The sequence below is a fragment of the Vitis vinifera genome, chromosome 7 (assembly GCF_030704535.1).
Source record: "Vitis vinifera cultivar Pinot Noir 40024 chromosome 7, ASM3070453v1".
Classification (NCBI taxonomy): Eukaryota; Viridiplantae; Streptophyta; class Magnoliopsida; order Vitales; family Vitaceae; genus Vitis; species Vitis vinifera.
In genome coordinates, this window is record NC_081811.1 from 7,330,410 (window position 1) to 7,347,693 (window position 17,284).

At 31.2% G+C, this 17,284-nt stretch overlaps 1 protein-coding gene across 5 annotated transcripts; it reads left to right on the forward strand.

The window, feature by feature from the left end:
* Positions 1-587: 587 nt before the first annotated feature.
* Positions 588-6,276, forward strand: LOC100253255 (BRCA1-associated RING domain protein 1). 5 transcript variants are annotated; one of them, XM_059737976.1, is made up of 10 exons: positions 588-663; positions 1,397-1,457; positions 1,547-1,641; positions 1,788-1,888; positions 2,185-2,371; positions 2,496-2,602; positions 3,372-3,447; positions 4,514-4,679; positions 5,203-5,321; positions 5,718-6,276. In XM_059737976.1, exons 1-10 carry the CDS (start codon positions 661-663, stop codon positions 6,060-6,062), a joined length of 1,260 nt encoding a protein of 419 aa, XP_059593959.1. In that variant the 5' UTR covers positions 588-660; the 3' UTR covers positions 6,063-6,276. The 5 variants fall into 5 exon arrangements, with proteins under 5 accessions (XP_059593959.1, XP_059593960.1, XP_059593963.1 ...); XM_059737977.1 differs by having other exon boundaries at positions 3,375-3,447; XM_059737980.1 differs by having other exon boundaries at positions 5,203-5,308; positions 5,718-5,863.
* The last annotated feature ends 11,008 nt before the right edge of the window (positions 6,277-17,284 follow it).

Here is a 17,284-nt window from a genome sequence, read left to right on the forward strand (position 1 = left end):
TTATGTGGGTAAATAAGTCAATTAAACAAAAAAAATAAAATCAAAATATGTTGAAATTGGATTTGGGTGTCCAAGTGGTTGAACCGACCAATCCAATAAATAAGAGAAATAAAGAGAACAATTTTTTAAAGTTTTAAAACTATCAAGAAACTGCCATTATTAAATATACAAAATAAATTATTTTTTTGTCTCTTAAAGAACAATTTCTTATTGAAAAACATCATAAAAAAATATGTTTTCTTATCTCTCTAAAGAATACATTCTTCTTTCTAAAAAAAATATTTCTCTAAATTTTTTTCCGGTAAAAGTTTTTGTATAATAAAAAAAGAATGATTATGATATTTCTAAGTCCATTTGTGACTTGAGTGAGAAAATTGTCAAGATTATTGGATATTTCAGATAATATGAAAATCTTGTTTTTTCATCTTAATAATAAAATATAAAAATATATAAAATATATTGTACGAGGATGAGGAAATTTTTTTAAAAAATAAAAGTAAAAGAAAGAAATAAAGCTAATTTTTCTATAGGGCCCATTTTCAACTAAATGGAGACGTCCACGTGTACACATTTAATAGAAACAAACATGAGCAACTGTAACAAGTAACAACTCAACTTCCTTCAAAGTGCTCTCCTTGGCCAGTGCCTCTTCATCTCAAAATGGTAAGCTCTTCATCCTCCGTTTGCTTCCTGAGAAATCGATAGAAATAAACTCTTTACTCTTTTGATTTTTAGTTTTTTTCTTTTGATCTTCATGGGTTTTTTTTTGCACTTGTGGGTTGTTTGGTAACTGAGAAAACGTGGGTAATGAATGGATTTTATTTTATTTTATTTATAATATTAGGATTTTTTGACAAACAATCTTCACTCTTCAGGAACTCCTGTAGCTAATGCAAGGGGAAATTAGTTTCTTTTGTTTCTTTGGATTTTCTCCTTTGTTTTCCCAGTAACCAAACAAGGCTGTATCATGGATTCATCATTCATCTCATGGGTTTAGAGTGGTGTCGTTGTTGGTGTTTGCGGCTTCATTTGACAAGTGACCCATTCGGAATGAAGCGATCGTAATTTGTTTGTACATTTGAAGGCAATGTGACAACCCTTTTAATTCTTTTAGGTGCTTTTTCCATATTAATCTCTGGGCTTTTTTTCACAAGTCTTCTGCGTTAACAGCAGTTCCATTGATCGTTTGGGACAATTAATTTACTTCTTGAGATGAGTTTATTTTAGTTCCCTCGATGTTCCAACAAATATGCCATTTGATAGCTATACTTAATCCTCTTTCTATTCTCTTTCTTATCATAGAAGAAATATTTAAAGACTTTATTTTTAATGACAAAGGAACTGCTTTAGGCGTCTGCCTCGTAATTATTCTCAATTACTTTAGGGATTTTTGCAGAGTCCAAAAAAAAATCCAGCCAAGAGACAAAAGAAATTGAATGTTGGTCATCTAGAGTCTGGTATGTCGAAACACAATTGTTCTCAAAGCCGATGTCATATTCTGGAAATGGACTGATTTTCAGTTCTAATTTGGAATCTAAACATATAGGGTCTATTTCTGGTCCACATCTACGATCAAATTCAGGCTCTTCAGATGTGAAGGAAATTGTCTGCGGTTTTTGCCAGTCATCTAAGCTTTCAATGGTACTTTTGTATCCCTGATTTTGTTTTTGAATAATAAAACTGTTTGCTGCATTATCTTTTTTACAGTTTAACGGTGTGTGTTGATTATAGCAATTTTTCTTATGGTATATTTTGATTGTTTTTGCACTGTCACTGGGTGCTTCCAGGCTACGGGACCAATGCTGCATTATGCTAATGGAAAGCCAGTTCAATCATCCAACATATTTGATTCCAATGTCATACATGTTCATAAGAAATGTGTTGATTGGTAAGTTACCTTTGGTATTTAACGTGGAGTATTTCCAACTGATGTTGGTGACTATGGATGTTCATGATTTAGGTTTGATTGTGTAAGAAAACAACCATCTTATTTGCTTGAATAGGATTTTATCCTTTTTAATTAAACTGATTTGTAAAGGGGTTTGGTTTCATCATATCCGTTCCACTAAGCTTGTTTGTTACTGTATTTAAAACAATGTTTGTGATTTGATTCCTTGTTTACCATTTCTTTTAACAAAATATATATTGGCTGTTAGAGGAATGTAAAAACTATTGAAAATGCAGGGCACCACGAGTATATTATGCTGGTGAAACTATTATAAACTTGGAGAAAGAACTGGAGAGGAGTGGACAGCTTGAGTGCAGCGGCTGTGGGCTTAAGGGAGCTGCACTTGGCTGCTACATGAAGCACTGCCGGAAAAGTTTTCACGTACTTTGTGCCATGAAAATCTTACATTGTCGTTGGGACTTCGTAAGTTCAGCATTCTTTCTTGCTTTGCTGAATATTAGACATCTCTTTAAACATTCATGTTATATGTGTAGTTGGTTAAATGTTACATAAAATAGTGAACTTAATTTTCCTTGGTTTGTTTCAGGAAAATTTTTTGATGTTTTGTCCTAGTCATAGTTCACTCAAGTTCCCGAGTGAAAAGTCTCAGTTTGGGGAGAAAAGCACTAAAAACAATTCCAAGTCGACTCAAATGTACATTTCCTATTCATTTAACTGCTGTTGTGTCAAGTAACTATAGATGCATTTTTTCATTTGTGACGTGTGAGGTTTTGTAAATTTGAGTTTATGTGGTACCAAAAATTGCATTTCTAAAATACATTTTTGAGCAAAAACAAATTAGAAGCAACCAAACAAAATTGTGTTGCTAGGTAAAGTTTCTTTGACAGCAATTGCATTCAACTGTCATTAAAATTTTCATTAATTAGTGGGAAGAGAGATTAACATGGCTTTAGCACTGAGTACATGCATCAATCAAAGTCTCATCTTGACTTTTTCTTTAAAAGGGTTGGAGGAGGGGGACAAAATGGCCTTAGTGATGGTTGCTTAGGTACTGCTAAAAAGTCTCCTCTGAACTATACCTATGGCCTTTGCTTTCAATGGTATTTAGCGGTGGTTTTTATTTTCTACTGCTAAATATAATGTCTATAGCATGATTTTTTTCTTCTCATTTTTCAAATAGAATTGTATTTTATAAATGCAAAGTTTGTTAAATAAAGAAAAAGAAATGTTAACCCTGGTGTTCATAGCAGCATCATGAGCATTATGGCATTATCTGTTATAACAGATTATGCATTTTTTTTTTCCTATGTTTATGTTAATGACTTCAACTTATTTTCTTAAAGAAAAAACATGGGAAGTTTGAAGTCATTTTTTCAGTAGGAATACTTTTCTCTGTTCTAGCTTCATAGGTTGTTACTTCATATTTTTGTTTGATGTCCAACTTTCTTCAATTCTGATGTAGAAGCTTTGGAGCATCCTCTCAAAAGGGAGTAACAGAATGGGTTCTATGTGGATCTGCCCTATCTACCAAAGAGAAGGTCAGTGCAAACAAACTGGTGTCTATTTTTATGACTTACCCTGTAGTTAATATTCTTACTCAGAGACGTGTACACATACGTAAACACAGAGACATAGCCTTTAAAATCATTTTTTTTAAATAAATCAAAATAGTCATATCTTAATGTATTACACTGTGTTTTAATCTATTTAGACCTAGAATATGAGAAGAATTATCTAAAGACATGTCTGAAAGGGATCCTTGCCTGGAGTATTTTTTTTTGATGGGTATCCTGGAGTATTGGTGGAATGTTTTGTCTGATGAGATTCTTACATGAAGATACATCCATTGTATCAGTCCAAATGTTGATCTACGGAGAAATAGGAAAGCTTGGTTTGAATAAGAACCACCAAATTTTAATGGTCATAGTCTAAGAAGCTCAAATATACATTGGGAAGCTGAGTATCATCAAATATTTCGGATAATTGATGCTTAGTTGATCTGATAGCTAGTAGGATGAAGTATTCTTTAGAATTAGTTTAATTAAATGAATGAATGCGATCAGAATCATTCATTAGAAAAAAACATAAAATTTTGCAAGGCATGAGAATGATAGAGCTATAAATAACTAATTTTTCTAGTGTTGATTAGAAAAAATGCAATACTAGTAAATTTGACTGGAAGTGGAGAGAATCCTTTTCTGTTGTACCACCATGCATTCTAAGTGGGTCCTTACTGGGTCCTTCTCCTTTCTCATCAATAATGAGAATAGGAGATCTCCAATTTTATTCACAAGCTAATGGCCATGGATACTTCTCAAATCTACTTTTAATCCATGCTGCATCGATAATGCCCAAAACAACCCTGTTTAACTTCAAGGATCAGAAACAAATAGAGAAACTTCTCAGCTTATTTTTATTTTTATTTTTGTTACTTATTCTCTTTCTCTTTCTGCCCAACTCATATTCTCTCTCATCCTCTCTTGCACTCACCATAGCAATACCGAAGAGATAAAAGGTTGTTCTCTTTCAATGCTTGATCAAAGCTTATAATGTCTGTTTGAAATTCAGGATGACAAATTTTTTGCTTTGACTATTAATTTGCAGTTTCTTTTGGTCAAGTTTGGAGAAACAATTTGTGTAAGTGTATCTAAGTACTGGAACCCAAATGTCACACATGTAATCACTGCCACAGATGTGAATGGTGCTTGCTGCAGAACAATTAAAGTCCTCATGGCCATTTTGCACGGAGGATGGATTCTTAAGATTGATTGTAAGCTTATGCTTTCGCCGCTTTGTTGCTCGCTATTGTGTCCATAGGCTATCTTTTTTAACTAAGCTTGTGTCTTTTCTTGTTGGGTTATTGTACTGAACAAATTAGACTGTGGGTGGCTGTAATATCTGTGATTATTATTCTTATGTTTTGGTAAATCCTATTGTGGTCATTCCTTAATGCATGACTGTTTTCTTTGTTTTCTTTTATTTAGGTGTCTAGAAATTGGGAGGAAAATGAATTGGTTTCTTTTGTTTTCGGTGTTGTGTATTGAGGAAATTCATGGTTTAGGGTAACTATTATGTGAGAAATGGGGTAGTTTCCAGCAATGACAAATATTGGAATCATGGCAAAAACTTGATGAAAGAGCTGAATGATGCTATTCAAGTGTAAAATCTGTTTTTATAATTATTCTGAGTTAGTTCATATTTTGGCTGTTCTTTCTTTTTTCCCATTTTCATTTCTTTTTCTTCCTTTTTAACTATTATAAGCTACTGATGTTACTTGAATTTTGAACTCACAGGGGTAAAGGCATGCATGGAAGCTCTATATCTTGTTGATGAAGAACCTTATGAAGTTAGCCTTGACAATTATGGTTGTCGTGATGGTCCAAAAACAGGCCGACTTAGGTCATTGGATAATGTCTGTTCCTTTCTTTAATATACAAATTTAGTTGACAAGTCGAACATTTGCTGCACTGTGGAAGCCTTGATTCTGTTTTCTCAAACCTCTATTATCTCCTTATATTTTGTAGGAATTGATTGCAAGTACTAGAAGTATCTGGAGTTAACAACAAAGCTTTCTTCCATTAGAGATATATGACTAAAATTAGGATGAATTTTAGATTTTTGGTTTGGCTAAGTTTACCTAGGTAGATTGGACTTGTGCGACTTGAGAAAAAGATTAATATTTTCAAGTTCTCCTGGGATTATGTTATGAAAGGTTGCTGTGCAATAACATCGCTTGACAAGCTTGCCTTCACATTTTTCCCCTTCGTATCTGTCTGAGGTGTGAGTAATATGATAGTTTCTTTTGCAGGCTCCAAAACTATTCAAAGACTTGATTTTTTACTTTATCGGTGATTTTGTGCCAACATACAAAATAGACCTTGTGGATCTAATCAGAGCAGCAGGAGGTTTTGTCCTGGCCTGCAAGAACAAGCTGGTGGCACAAGTCCATGATGGCAGGATAGCTCCTTCAACAGCGCTGGTTGTTTACAACCTCGAGCCGCCTCAAGGGTCCATGCTGAGGGAAGATGACCCAGTCATGCTGTGGAAACGAGAAGCAGAGGTTTTGGCTGCTATGATTGGTTCACATGTGATTAGTGATCGATGGATTTTAGACTCAATTGCTGCATGCAGATTGCAGCCCTTTACCCTTTGATAAACGAGTCTGCAATGTACATGCTAAGTTGTTTCCAGAGGACATTAGGATAGTCTTTTTGCTTAAAAACATTGCTATTCATGGTTTAGATTAGCAGTGATGGGGAAAAATGAGCTGGTTTTTTGGCTCAGCCTGTTGTATTTTGATTGTTTTGACTCAGGGTTGAGTTTGTGTGAACATTTGATCCTAGACCTATACATAATGTTGTTGTGGAGATGACTTGTTTAGTTTCCGTTTAGATACATTATTTTATTTTATTTTATATAAAATGTAGAATTTTTTTACAAAAAATATAGATTTACCTTATATTTTTAAGAATCACTTCAAATAATGTGTAGTAAAATTTTTTTAATACCTTGATTTTTTTACACACTTTTTAGAACTTTCAACAAAAACATCTAAAAGCTTTGGCATTTTACATAAAAGTTAGTACTATTTTCTAATATTAAAAACAGAGAATTGGAAATGTATCCAAATGGACGCATTCTCATTTTCTTTTAGCGTATTTAGAATAATGGAACCAAAATGAAAATAGAAAGTTCATTTCATTTCTCTTCATTGATGTGTTTGAATTACTTATTATAAATGATTTTCTTTCATGTTCCTGCATGCCAAACACATTATCAATGCATCATTCTATTTTATCAACTTTATACTTTAGATTTTAAAAATTATTTTGTTTTGTTTGGATGTTGTTCTTGAAAATATTTTTTTCTTTAGAATAGAAAACATATTCGACAAACTTCTTAGATAAAATAGTTTTTTTTTTTTTTTTTTTGAGAATTCATTATGAAAATATGTGTTTGAGAACAAAATTTAAATATTTGTCTACTTTCATGGAGAATAAGATAAGAAAACTACTTTTCATATTTGAGTTCCTCTATTGGATTTTTGTTCCTAAAAACAATTGAGAAATGTTCTCAAAAGTTGTCTTTTGAGACTGTTTTTTGGAACCATTCCCAAATAGGCTTTATTATTCTATTTCACATAATTTATCATGCAATTATGCTTCATTAAAACAGTTGTAGTAAAAGGTGAAATTTATTATAACAAATATTTCTATATTCATAATCCTCTTCTACTTCTAGATTACCAAAAATTATTTTTAGCTAAAGTAGTTCACAAGTTCCTTATGCCACGACTCTAATTAAGCTTTTCTTCTATACTGAACTTGGCAACTACAACTTGTTTCTTATTTTTTGATGTCACTAAATTTTATCTCGGAATAGTACAATACCAAGAGGTTGATCTACTATCTACTATTCATTTGACTCAATTTGCATTAGTATAGACTTTCAATCTTAAGTCTTCATTTTATTTTTAAGAGTATTCCCTTCCATGGAGTGGATTTTAGGTATTGCAAAATTCTCTGTAGCCTATAAGTGATCCTTTGTAAGGGAGTACATGAACCAACTTACTACGTACACATGCAGGTTATATCAGGTCACATGTGAGACAAATAAATGAGCCTCTCAACTAGCCTTTCGTAACTTCACCTATTTAAAATTGTATCTTTTAGGTTATGTTTGGTTCTCAAAAAGTTTGAGGAAAAATGTGAGAGAAATAAAATGGAAGGAAAATAAAAAAATAAATTTAAAATTAATAAATTATTTCATATTCTATTTCAAACTCATTTCACTTATTTAACTCTTTTATATAAAGACTAAATAAGTTTCTTACTAATTAATTATATTTGACTTTCTTTTGTATTTTTCATAGTAAAATCAAACATGAGAAAATAATTTTCCTTAACATTTTTTTGTCTTCACTACTTTTCAGGAACCAAACACAGCTTTAATGTTTCTCCAAGCTTATAATTTCGTTCAATAGGTCATGTGTCAACAAGCTTATATATGAGCATCTTGGTTTATTTTTGAAGATTAATTATATATAAATTTTTAATAGGAAATAAAATACCATTAATTTCTTGGATAAGCCACTTCAATTCCCAACAAATACTTGAGCTTGCCTACATCTTCACCATGTAATAAGTTGTTCTTAATGTAAAACTATTGCAAGGACCAATCAAAATCAAGATTAGTTGTTAAGGAGATAATACTCATATAGTCTTGACCATCTTTACTACTAAAGTAAAGGTTTCTTGATAGTTCATTCCATATATTTGAGTATAGCCTTTAGTTACAAGTCTAGCTTTGTATCTATCCTAAGTTCCATTTGCTTTATATTTTACCATAAACACCCACTTACATCTTACTGATTTCTTACTTTTGAATAATTCAATCATCTCCCATGTCTTATGTATTTTTTCAAGAGCACTCATCTCCTTACCTATAGCTTTCCTCCAATTCTTGTTCATAAATGCTTCTTGGACAATTGGTGGAATTTTAATAAATTTATTTAGGTAATGAAGGTTTAGTGTTGTGACAACAATCTATCAAAAGATATAAAATTAGACATAGGGTGTTAAATATAGTTTTTAACTCCTTTCTTAATTAGCTATTTACAAATTTAGGTTTTCAAACATGGGTGATAAAGGAGGATGGCTAGGTATAGATTCATTACCTCTCATAGTTTTGAATTCTTAGGTTTTTACTAAAGCATGATTTGATGATCTTTTTCTTAAGTACACCTGTAGTGGCATAGTAGTAATGCTACCATTTCTTGCATCATCATCCTCGAGTTTAGAAGTGTCAACCCTTATAGGAGCAGATTTGATTACTAATGAAGGAATAATATTTGGAATATATGTTGTAAGAGATTTGTTTGACAAATTGAGTAAGCTTAACTCAACCTCATCTTCATTTAATGATAGGGATTCCCTCTGAACACGAGGACCAGTGAAAAAAAGACTAATTTTCAATAAAAGTGATATCCATAGAAATGAAAATTTCTTAGAATTGAGGTGATAACATTTGTATCATTTCTTTTTTTATGTATAACCAATAAAGACACATGATAAATCTCAAGGATCAAGTTTACCACAACTATAAGCATGAATATGGACAAAGGAGGCACATCCAAACAATATTTTAGGTGTAATATTTCTAAACCCATGAAAATTAAGAAAGAATTCAGCGAGAACATTCATTGGGCTTTGTTTCCTAACACTTTAGAAGGCAATCGATTGATTAAGTAAGCAATGGTTAATATTGCCTCTCCTAATATGATTTATGCACATATTTTCTCAAATAAAAAGGCATAGGGTACTTTTAGAAGGTGACAAAATTTTCTTTTAGCAACTCTAATTTTTTAGTATATTTACATAATGATTTGTTTTTTTATTCTTTCTCTAAGGAATAAGATAAGGCTTGGTTATAGTACACTTCTCTATTTTCAAATTTGATATTATTTATTTGAATGCTAAACTAGTTACTGATCATCCTATGAAAAGTAAAGAAAAAAGCCTATCATGAAATTTGCTTTTAAAATTAAGTAACAACCAAGTGACACAAAAATAATCACTAAGAAAGGTATGTGACTACTACCATTATCATTTAACATCTAGATAACAAAGCCCTTTGTTGGCATCTTAGATCTAAGCAATAGAATCAATACCAATTTTTCAAAAAATTGATCTTTAGGGTTAAAGTATTAACCTTTAAGTTTGGATGTTTCCAAACCTTGAATCCAAGTGTTGAAGAATCAAATTGATGTCGTTGGAAGTCTAGTAGACCCAAGATCTTCTACTTTATGGCTTTTTCTTGATGTTGACGCACTTCTGGGAGGGAAAAGAGAGTGGAGGCTATGACTCTCTTTCTCTTTAGAGGTGGAAGACAATTGTATGGAAAAAGTTATGAAAACCCTAACCCCGCCCTAAAGGGGTATTTATAGGGCTTCCTAGTGTTTTAAGTGACTTGAGCTTATTAAGGGCTTGAGTCACTTAATTTAACCCAAAATGGGTTCTAATTGATTAATCAACCTAATAAGACCTACTAATTAATCAATTAGCCCAATCTAGAGATTTTGTTAACTTACCCAACCTTACATAATTACCAAAATGCCCTTATGCACAAAAGTGAACCTAGAGCCAATCTGATCCTCATAAACAGTGCTAATAAGGTATATGGGCTTAAGCGAGGACCATTGGGACCTATAGGAGTATTGACTTTCTCATAATCCAATTCTAAAGTTACTTCAACATCCCATTACAAAAAATCAATTGAGCTCTAATATCCTATGTAAATAACAACGAGATGCCATATGCTTGGGTTTGTGACTTGCTACCCATTGTGTTAAGTTTCCCCATGAACTAGTGTTTGTGGTTTAATAAGGTAAAAAATATCAGCCTTTCAAGACTACCTCTACTATCCTTGAGTTACAGATTCTCCTATTGTGTGTTCAACTGCCATATCTTAGCTCACAAAGAGTTCATGTTAAGTTCCACTCAAGGAACTACCATGACCATAGTTTTCATGAACACACCTCCTTAAGATCACCCAAGAGGACACTTTGTCTCAATCCCATGCGATATCATGGTACCTATATTGAGAATACCTATTGTTATTAACTTCCATCAGTAGTGACCTAATCCATAGAGAATATATGATTAGCTTATGATTTTACCTATGGGTTAAAACCACTACTAACTTTAGCACAAGTTCAATATTCTCTTAAGGTTGAGAGACAACACAATGAAGCAACTTGATGAAGTCATGACTATTTGATAACCTTAAGTCACAACTTACTGTAAGTCCTGTTTATTATGTAACTATACACACTAGTGCACTTACCATAGAAAACCTATCTTGATAGCCAAGACCAACCATCCCTCCAATTAGGAGGTAGTGCGTTAAGCCTCGAATGGATTGCTTAAGTTCATGGACTGGTTGTAAAAAAATCATCTATTTGCAAGGAACCTATGACTTGGATCTTCCATTCAACTCCTAATACACCAAAGTCATATATAATGTAAGAGATGCTAGGCGAGAATGCTCATAAAGTGTGATGCATGGGACAAAGATAGATAAAAGTGAAATTATAATATCATTACATAATGAATTCCAAATTTGTTACTTCATGTCATGCTTTTAAAGACTCTATCCTAACATTCCTCTTGTTCCCTAGCATGACCAATTAATTTTCCTATATCTAAGTCATCAACAACATAATGGGATGAGAAAAAGGTTACTTTGCAGTTTAGATATTTGGTAACTTGATAAATTGACATAAGATTTATTGAGAGTTTACAAATATGTAGTATGAATTTTAAGGACAGAGATGGATTAAAGGTAATCGTCCCTTGTTTAGCCACAATAGCTAAACTACCATCGACTACTTTGATTTTTTGGTTTATAGGACATGGGATGTAAGATGAGAAATGATGAAAGTTATAGGTCATGTGGTTAGTATCATCTATGTTTATAACCTAATTTTCATGCTAATGATTTTTTGAGGTACTAAAAGAACTACTCCTAAAGTACTTATTTGATCTAGCCAAGGAGCATGATATGTTGGGCTCATTGAGCTTTTATGAAGTGAGAAATCTCCATAGTTTTTCAATCTCTTACTTTTTAAATCCCTTAATCTTTGAATTGTTTGAATCTCATGGTTAGGTTTCTCCTTCAAAAGTGTTATGCTTATTTAGCATCTTCACTATCAAGATTGTGTTGGTTTTGGTGTCTACCATTTTTGTTGAGAGACTATGGTTTCTTATGTAACTTTAATGTGTCTCCTTTATATGCCTTGGATTTTTTTTGCAATGAGTACACCATTGGTTACCTTTGTTACTCAGCTGCTTGGATACCTCTCTACTAGAATTTATGCTAAGGATTAGGCTACTTTGAGAGCTTGAAACCTCAAGGGTAGGCCTTTCACTTGTTGAGGTGTCTAGCATTATGCTCTTACTCCCTTCTTTAGCCTTTATGATATACCTTGAGCCCATATGATTGAGAATACCTCATTCAAGGATGCCAATGATTCCTTCCCAAGTACTTGAACACGTACATGATCAATTCCACGTTAAGTCTGACTAAAAATTAATTTAAATTTTTACTATCTTTCAATAAACTTAAGAAACATAGCAATATCTTCACTATTTTTTATTTCAAGATTTTGATAATATTCTAGTTCAAACCTCGATATTTTACAACATTAAAGTACTCAAGTTACAATTTAAATACATTGTTTTACATAGCGAATCTTTATCTTTATCTTGTAAACTTGAGCAACATCTTAAACTTTAGAATAGGTTTGTTTTACTGCCTCTCAGACTTCCTTTGTTTTGGTCACCAACATACACAATCCATTGATTTTGGGTTACACTATGTTCCACATTTTGGATATGATCATTGATTCCCCTCTTAGCTGGTTTACATGGTTTGTTCTTCTCTTCATTTCTCATATTACATAATTGCTAATTTATTCCCATTGTAGACAATCAAAATTGTCATACGTTTTTCCTTTTATTTTATTTATTTATTTATTTTTACCATTGATGATGTAATTGATGAACAAAGTAAGTTTTAAGTATAAAAAAAAAAAATCAATATCCTCCCTTTGTGGTAAGTATTGAACATTCCCATTGTAGAGTGCTCTTGCATTAATTATAAAAATTAAAGCTCATTCAACTTTGTATGAGAGTTGTGTTTAGGTAAAGATTTTCCATTGGATCCAAAAAGGTGATATTATTATTGGAAATTAATAAGTAATTGTGTAATTTAGATTTTTTTTTTGTTTTAAAATAAGTACTATTTTGTTCATATTTGAAAATGATTTTATTATCTTTACTTAATGACACATGTATCTAGAACAAATTAAAAGTACATTTAACATATTCTTATGTTTAAAAACTATATATGATGAATGTGAAAAAGTTTTCAAAACTAGTATGAACTTATGTATTATGCATCCCAACATGATAAAAGACTCTAATATATCATTTCATATGACCCAACAATTTAAGATTTGTCTTATAGAAAAAACATCTTATGATTTACACTAAAAACTAAAACCTTATCAATCAAGATCCATTAAATAAAATTTGTCTTCTAGAAAACATTTCTTATACTTTACACTAAAAGATAAGTTTATCTATTAAGTGAATTATTCATCTTTCTAGTAAACCAATTGTAAAAATAATATATTGTAATAAAATTAAGGATTGGTTTAGATAGGTAAGATAGATTAAGAGAATAGGTAGGGTAAGAGAGAATAAGAGAAAATATGGTTTGAAGAGAATACAAGTGGACTTTGACTTAACTTCCACAATGATTTGCAATTATAGAATACAAAATGAAGTTCAAGCCTTGGTACAAAGTAAGTGTATTGGTTTGTTTGCCTAAAACATCATCACTCATTTTTGACATTATCAATGACTAACAAAGGGAAACATTTCTCTTTTTAATATTGTTTTCAATTGCTCACTATGCCACTTGTATTGATTCTTTTCATTAAATTTTAAATAACGAAAGAAGTTATATAGACAGAGTTAAACTCATTAATAAAACAAGACGTTTTTGGACCTATAGTCCAATTTCCTGAAGATGTAAAGATTGTTGGGTACAAATGAGTATTTGTATGAAAGCACAATGAGAATAATGAAATCATAAGATATAAATCACGATTAGTAGTACAAGGTTTCCCACAAAGACTTGGTATTAATTATGAGAATGCATAGTCTCCTAACATGGACACAATTGCATTTTGCTTTTTAATTAGTTTGACAATCTCAGAATGACTAAATATGCATATCATGGATGTTATTACAACATATTTATATGGATCTACAAAAAATGAAATATACATGAAAATCCTTGAAATATTTAAATTACTTGAAGAAAATAGTATAAAGCCTCGTAGCATATACTTAATCAAGTTACAACAATCCTTGTATGGATTAAAGTAATCTGGATGCATGTGATACAGTCACTTTAGTGAATACTTGCCAAAATAAGGGTATGTGAATAAACCCTATATGTCCATGCATTTTTATTAAGAAATCAAAATTTGGATTTGCCATTTGTTGGGACTCCTGAATAGCTCATAAGAAGAACAAATTTTTTGAAAAAGGAATTTGAGATGAAAGATCTTGAAAAAACAAATTTTTGTGTTGACTTGTGGATTGAGCATTTTCCAAATAGAGTTTTAGTACATCAATCAATATATATTAAGAAAATTTTAAAGTGTTATTATATGGATAAAGAACATCTTTTAAGTTCTTTAATGGCCATCTGATAACTTGATGTGAAAAATGACCTATTTTGTTCTCACAAAAAGGTGAAGAATTATGTAGTCTTGAAGCACCATATCTTAGTGTTATTGGTGCACTTATATATCTTGCCAATTGTACATGCCTAGATGTTTTTTTTTTTGTTAATTTATTATCAAGATACAATTTTTCTCCAACCCAAAGACATTGAAATTGTATCAAACATTTATTACGCTATCTTTGCAGAACTACTGGTATGAGTTTATTTTACTCAAGAGAATTAAAGCTACAATTGCTTGGATATGCAAATCCATGATACCTTTTAGATCCACATAAAGCTAGGTTACAAATAATATATTTGTTTAATTGTAACAGTACTGCTATTTCATAAAGATTTGGTAAACAAACAATGGTGGTCACATCTTTAACTCATTAAGAAATACTTGCAATTCATGAAGCAAGTCATGAATGTATATGACTAAGATCTTTGATCCAACATATTCGGGAAGCATGTGGACTCTCCTCTACCCAAGGTAACCTAATAATATCATTTGAAGATAATGTTGCATGCATTGCATAAATAAAAAAGGGTTATATTAAAGGAGATATAACTAAACGCATTTCACCAAATTTTTTTTAAACACTTGAACTTTAGAACAATAGTGAAATTGATGTTTAACAAATATGCTCAAGTGATGATCTAGTAGGTTTTGTCCCATTGGGTTTTATTGATAAGGTTTTTAATGAGACATTCCTAACAGACCAAGAGTAGTTTAAAGAATTAAAAGAATATTGTCCGTTTTTTTTTTCCTTCACTACGTTTTTTTATTAGCAAGGTTTTAATGAGGCATATTCTTTAGTGTGGTGGACATCCAAGGAGGAGTGTTATAAATGCAAGGGTAGATTTCCCCACTTAAAGCCCCTCTGTATTAAAACAACATAAATATAAGTCTTTCATTAATACTCTCCATTAATATGAGTAAATAAAGGCATTAATATAAAACTTTTATGAGGTCTATAAAAGGCCTCCTATATCTTGTACAAAAGACCATCCCGAGCAAGAAAGCATTCTTAAGCTCTTTCTTTCATTCTCTCATCTCAATTTTCTTTTATAACTCACATTTTGTTAGTCTGTTTCTCATTTATAACAATTTTTAATAATTAGTAGTGATTTGTTTCATATCTCTTTTCAATATGAATATTAAAGTATCATTTTATTTATTATCGATACTTATTCTTGGATTGAAAAATTAAGTTAGCAGGTCATATAGTTGGAGCCCACTAGCATCGAAGAGATAATGGTTTATAAGGAAATTAGTGATTATGAATATTTTATTTTATTATTTCGGGTTTATTACAATTTAACCCCCTCCCCAACCTATATTGTGTTTTGCACATTGCACTCTTGAGTTCAAAATCGAGTAATGTACCTTATGTTATATAATTATATGCAATTTATATTTTTTGAGTAACAGTTTTACATTTTTGGACGAAAGGTGCATGTGTTTTTCACATGACAGATGACGAAACGATTATTTCATTTCAAAACACCCAAAATCCGAACCTAACCCTCCTCTTTCTCCTTCATTCTTTCTCCCCAATTGATGCTATTGATCCCCAAATTGCAGTAGAAGTGGAAGCATATTGTGGGGTGAAAATTACAAGAAAATGGTGATGATGCAACATTTTTCTAAATTTTCGTTTTCTTTTTTTTCTTCTCTTTTCACTCTTTCTCTTTTATCCCATTTTCCATTGAAAATTCCACATTATAAAAGCATGGGTTGGTGCTTTGTTTTTTTTTTTTTTCAAAAAGCTTGATTTTTTCCCCAAATTTCCTCCAAAATTTTCCTCAATTTTCTAAAACATCAAAACAAAACTCTAACCTTAAAATAGAAGCATAACATAAAAACGAAACCCAACCCTAACCCTAACTTTGTGTTGTATACATGTGTTGTGTGATTTGGATGTTGTATTAGGTTTGTTTGATTGTTGCTATTTTTATGGATTTTTGCACTTTTTTTGTTGGTGAGAAAATCAATCGATTTTTTTTTCTTTTATAAATTTTGAATCTGAGGCTATTTGAATTAGTTGAAGTGATTTTTTAATAGTATTGTTATTTTTTTGTAAACTTTTTTGAGTTTGGTTCCAATCACCGTAAGATTCGTAATGCTATTTGTCGTAGAGAAGATCTTAACTACAAAGACGAGCACAAATCCCTTGATGATCTTAACTTGTGTCACTTGTAGATGATAAACTCCAATAAAACCAAATAAAATCTCACAATGAGAAAGAAAAGTGAAGAAACATAGCTTCAGAAGTATGAGGAAAATGTTTTCTATAACCATGAATACATGTATACATGTTGAGAACATGAGTCTATATATATGTGGTTGAAAAGAAAGAATTATTACTCATTGAGGGCTTTTTAGATAAGGTTTTAAAAAGACATTAGTGTCATAAAGAAGATGTGAATTGAAAAGACATCACCATTTTATTGAAGGTTTTTTTTTGGCTAATAGGGAAATAATATTTTTTAGTATAAAATGTTTTAGAGGATGACTATTTTCTTAGATGTAGTATAGGTATAGATATTGATTTTATTGTTAGGAAAACTTTTTAGCTTCTACAAGAGGGATTATTAAGAAAATAAGGAACTGATTAAGAAAAGCATAAAAACATTTTATCATTTTATGACCCTATCAGCTAATTAGTACGGTGGACTTTGACTTAATTCCTACAATGATTTGCAGTTAAAGAATACAAAATGGAGTTCAAGCTTTGCTACAAAGTAAGTTATTGGTTTGTTTGCTTAAACAATCATTAGTCATTTTTTACATTATCAATGACTAAAAAAGGGAAACATTTGTCTTTATAACACTGTTTTCAATCGCTCACTATGCCATTTGTATCGATTCTTTTCGTTATATTTAAAATAACTATTATTTAGTTCATATCTCAAAAGCATTTAATTTTTTTCCTCTTAGAAAACATGCTATCTCAGAAAATTTAGACTATACTAAGCACTCTGTCAAAAAAAATATTATCAATGTAATAAATTGTTTCAAAGTAATATGGAAGGTTGTTGCATTGTTTTGTATGGACATTGCTTTGTATG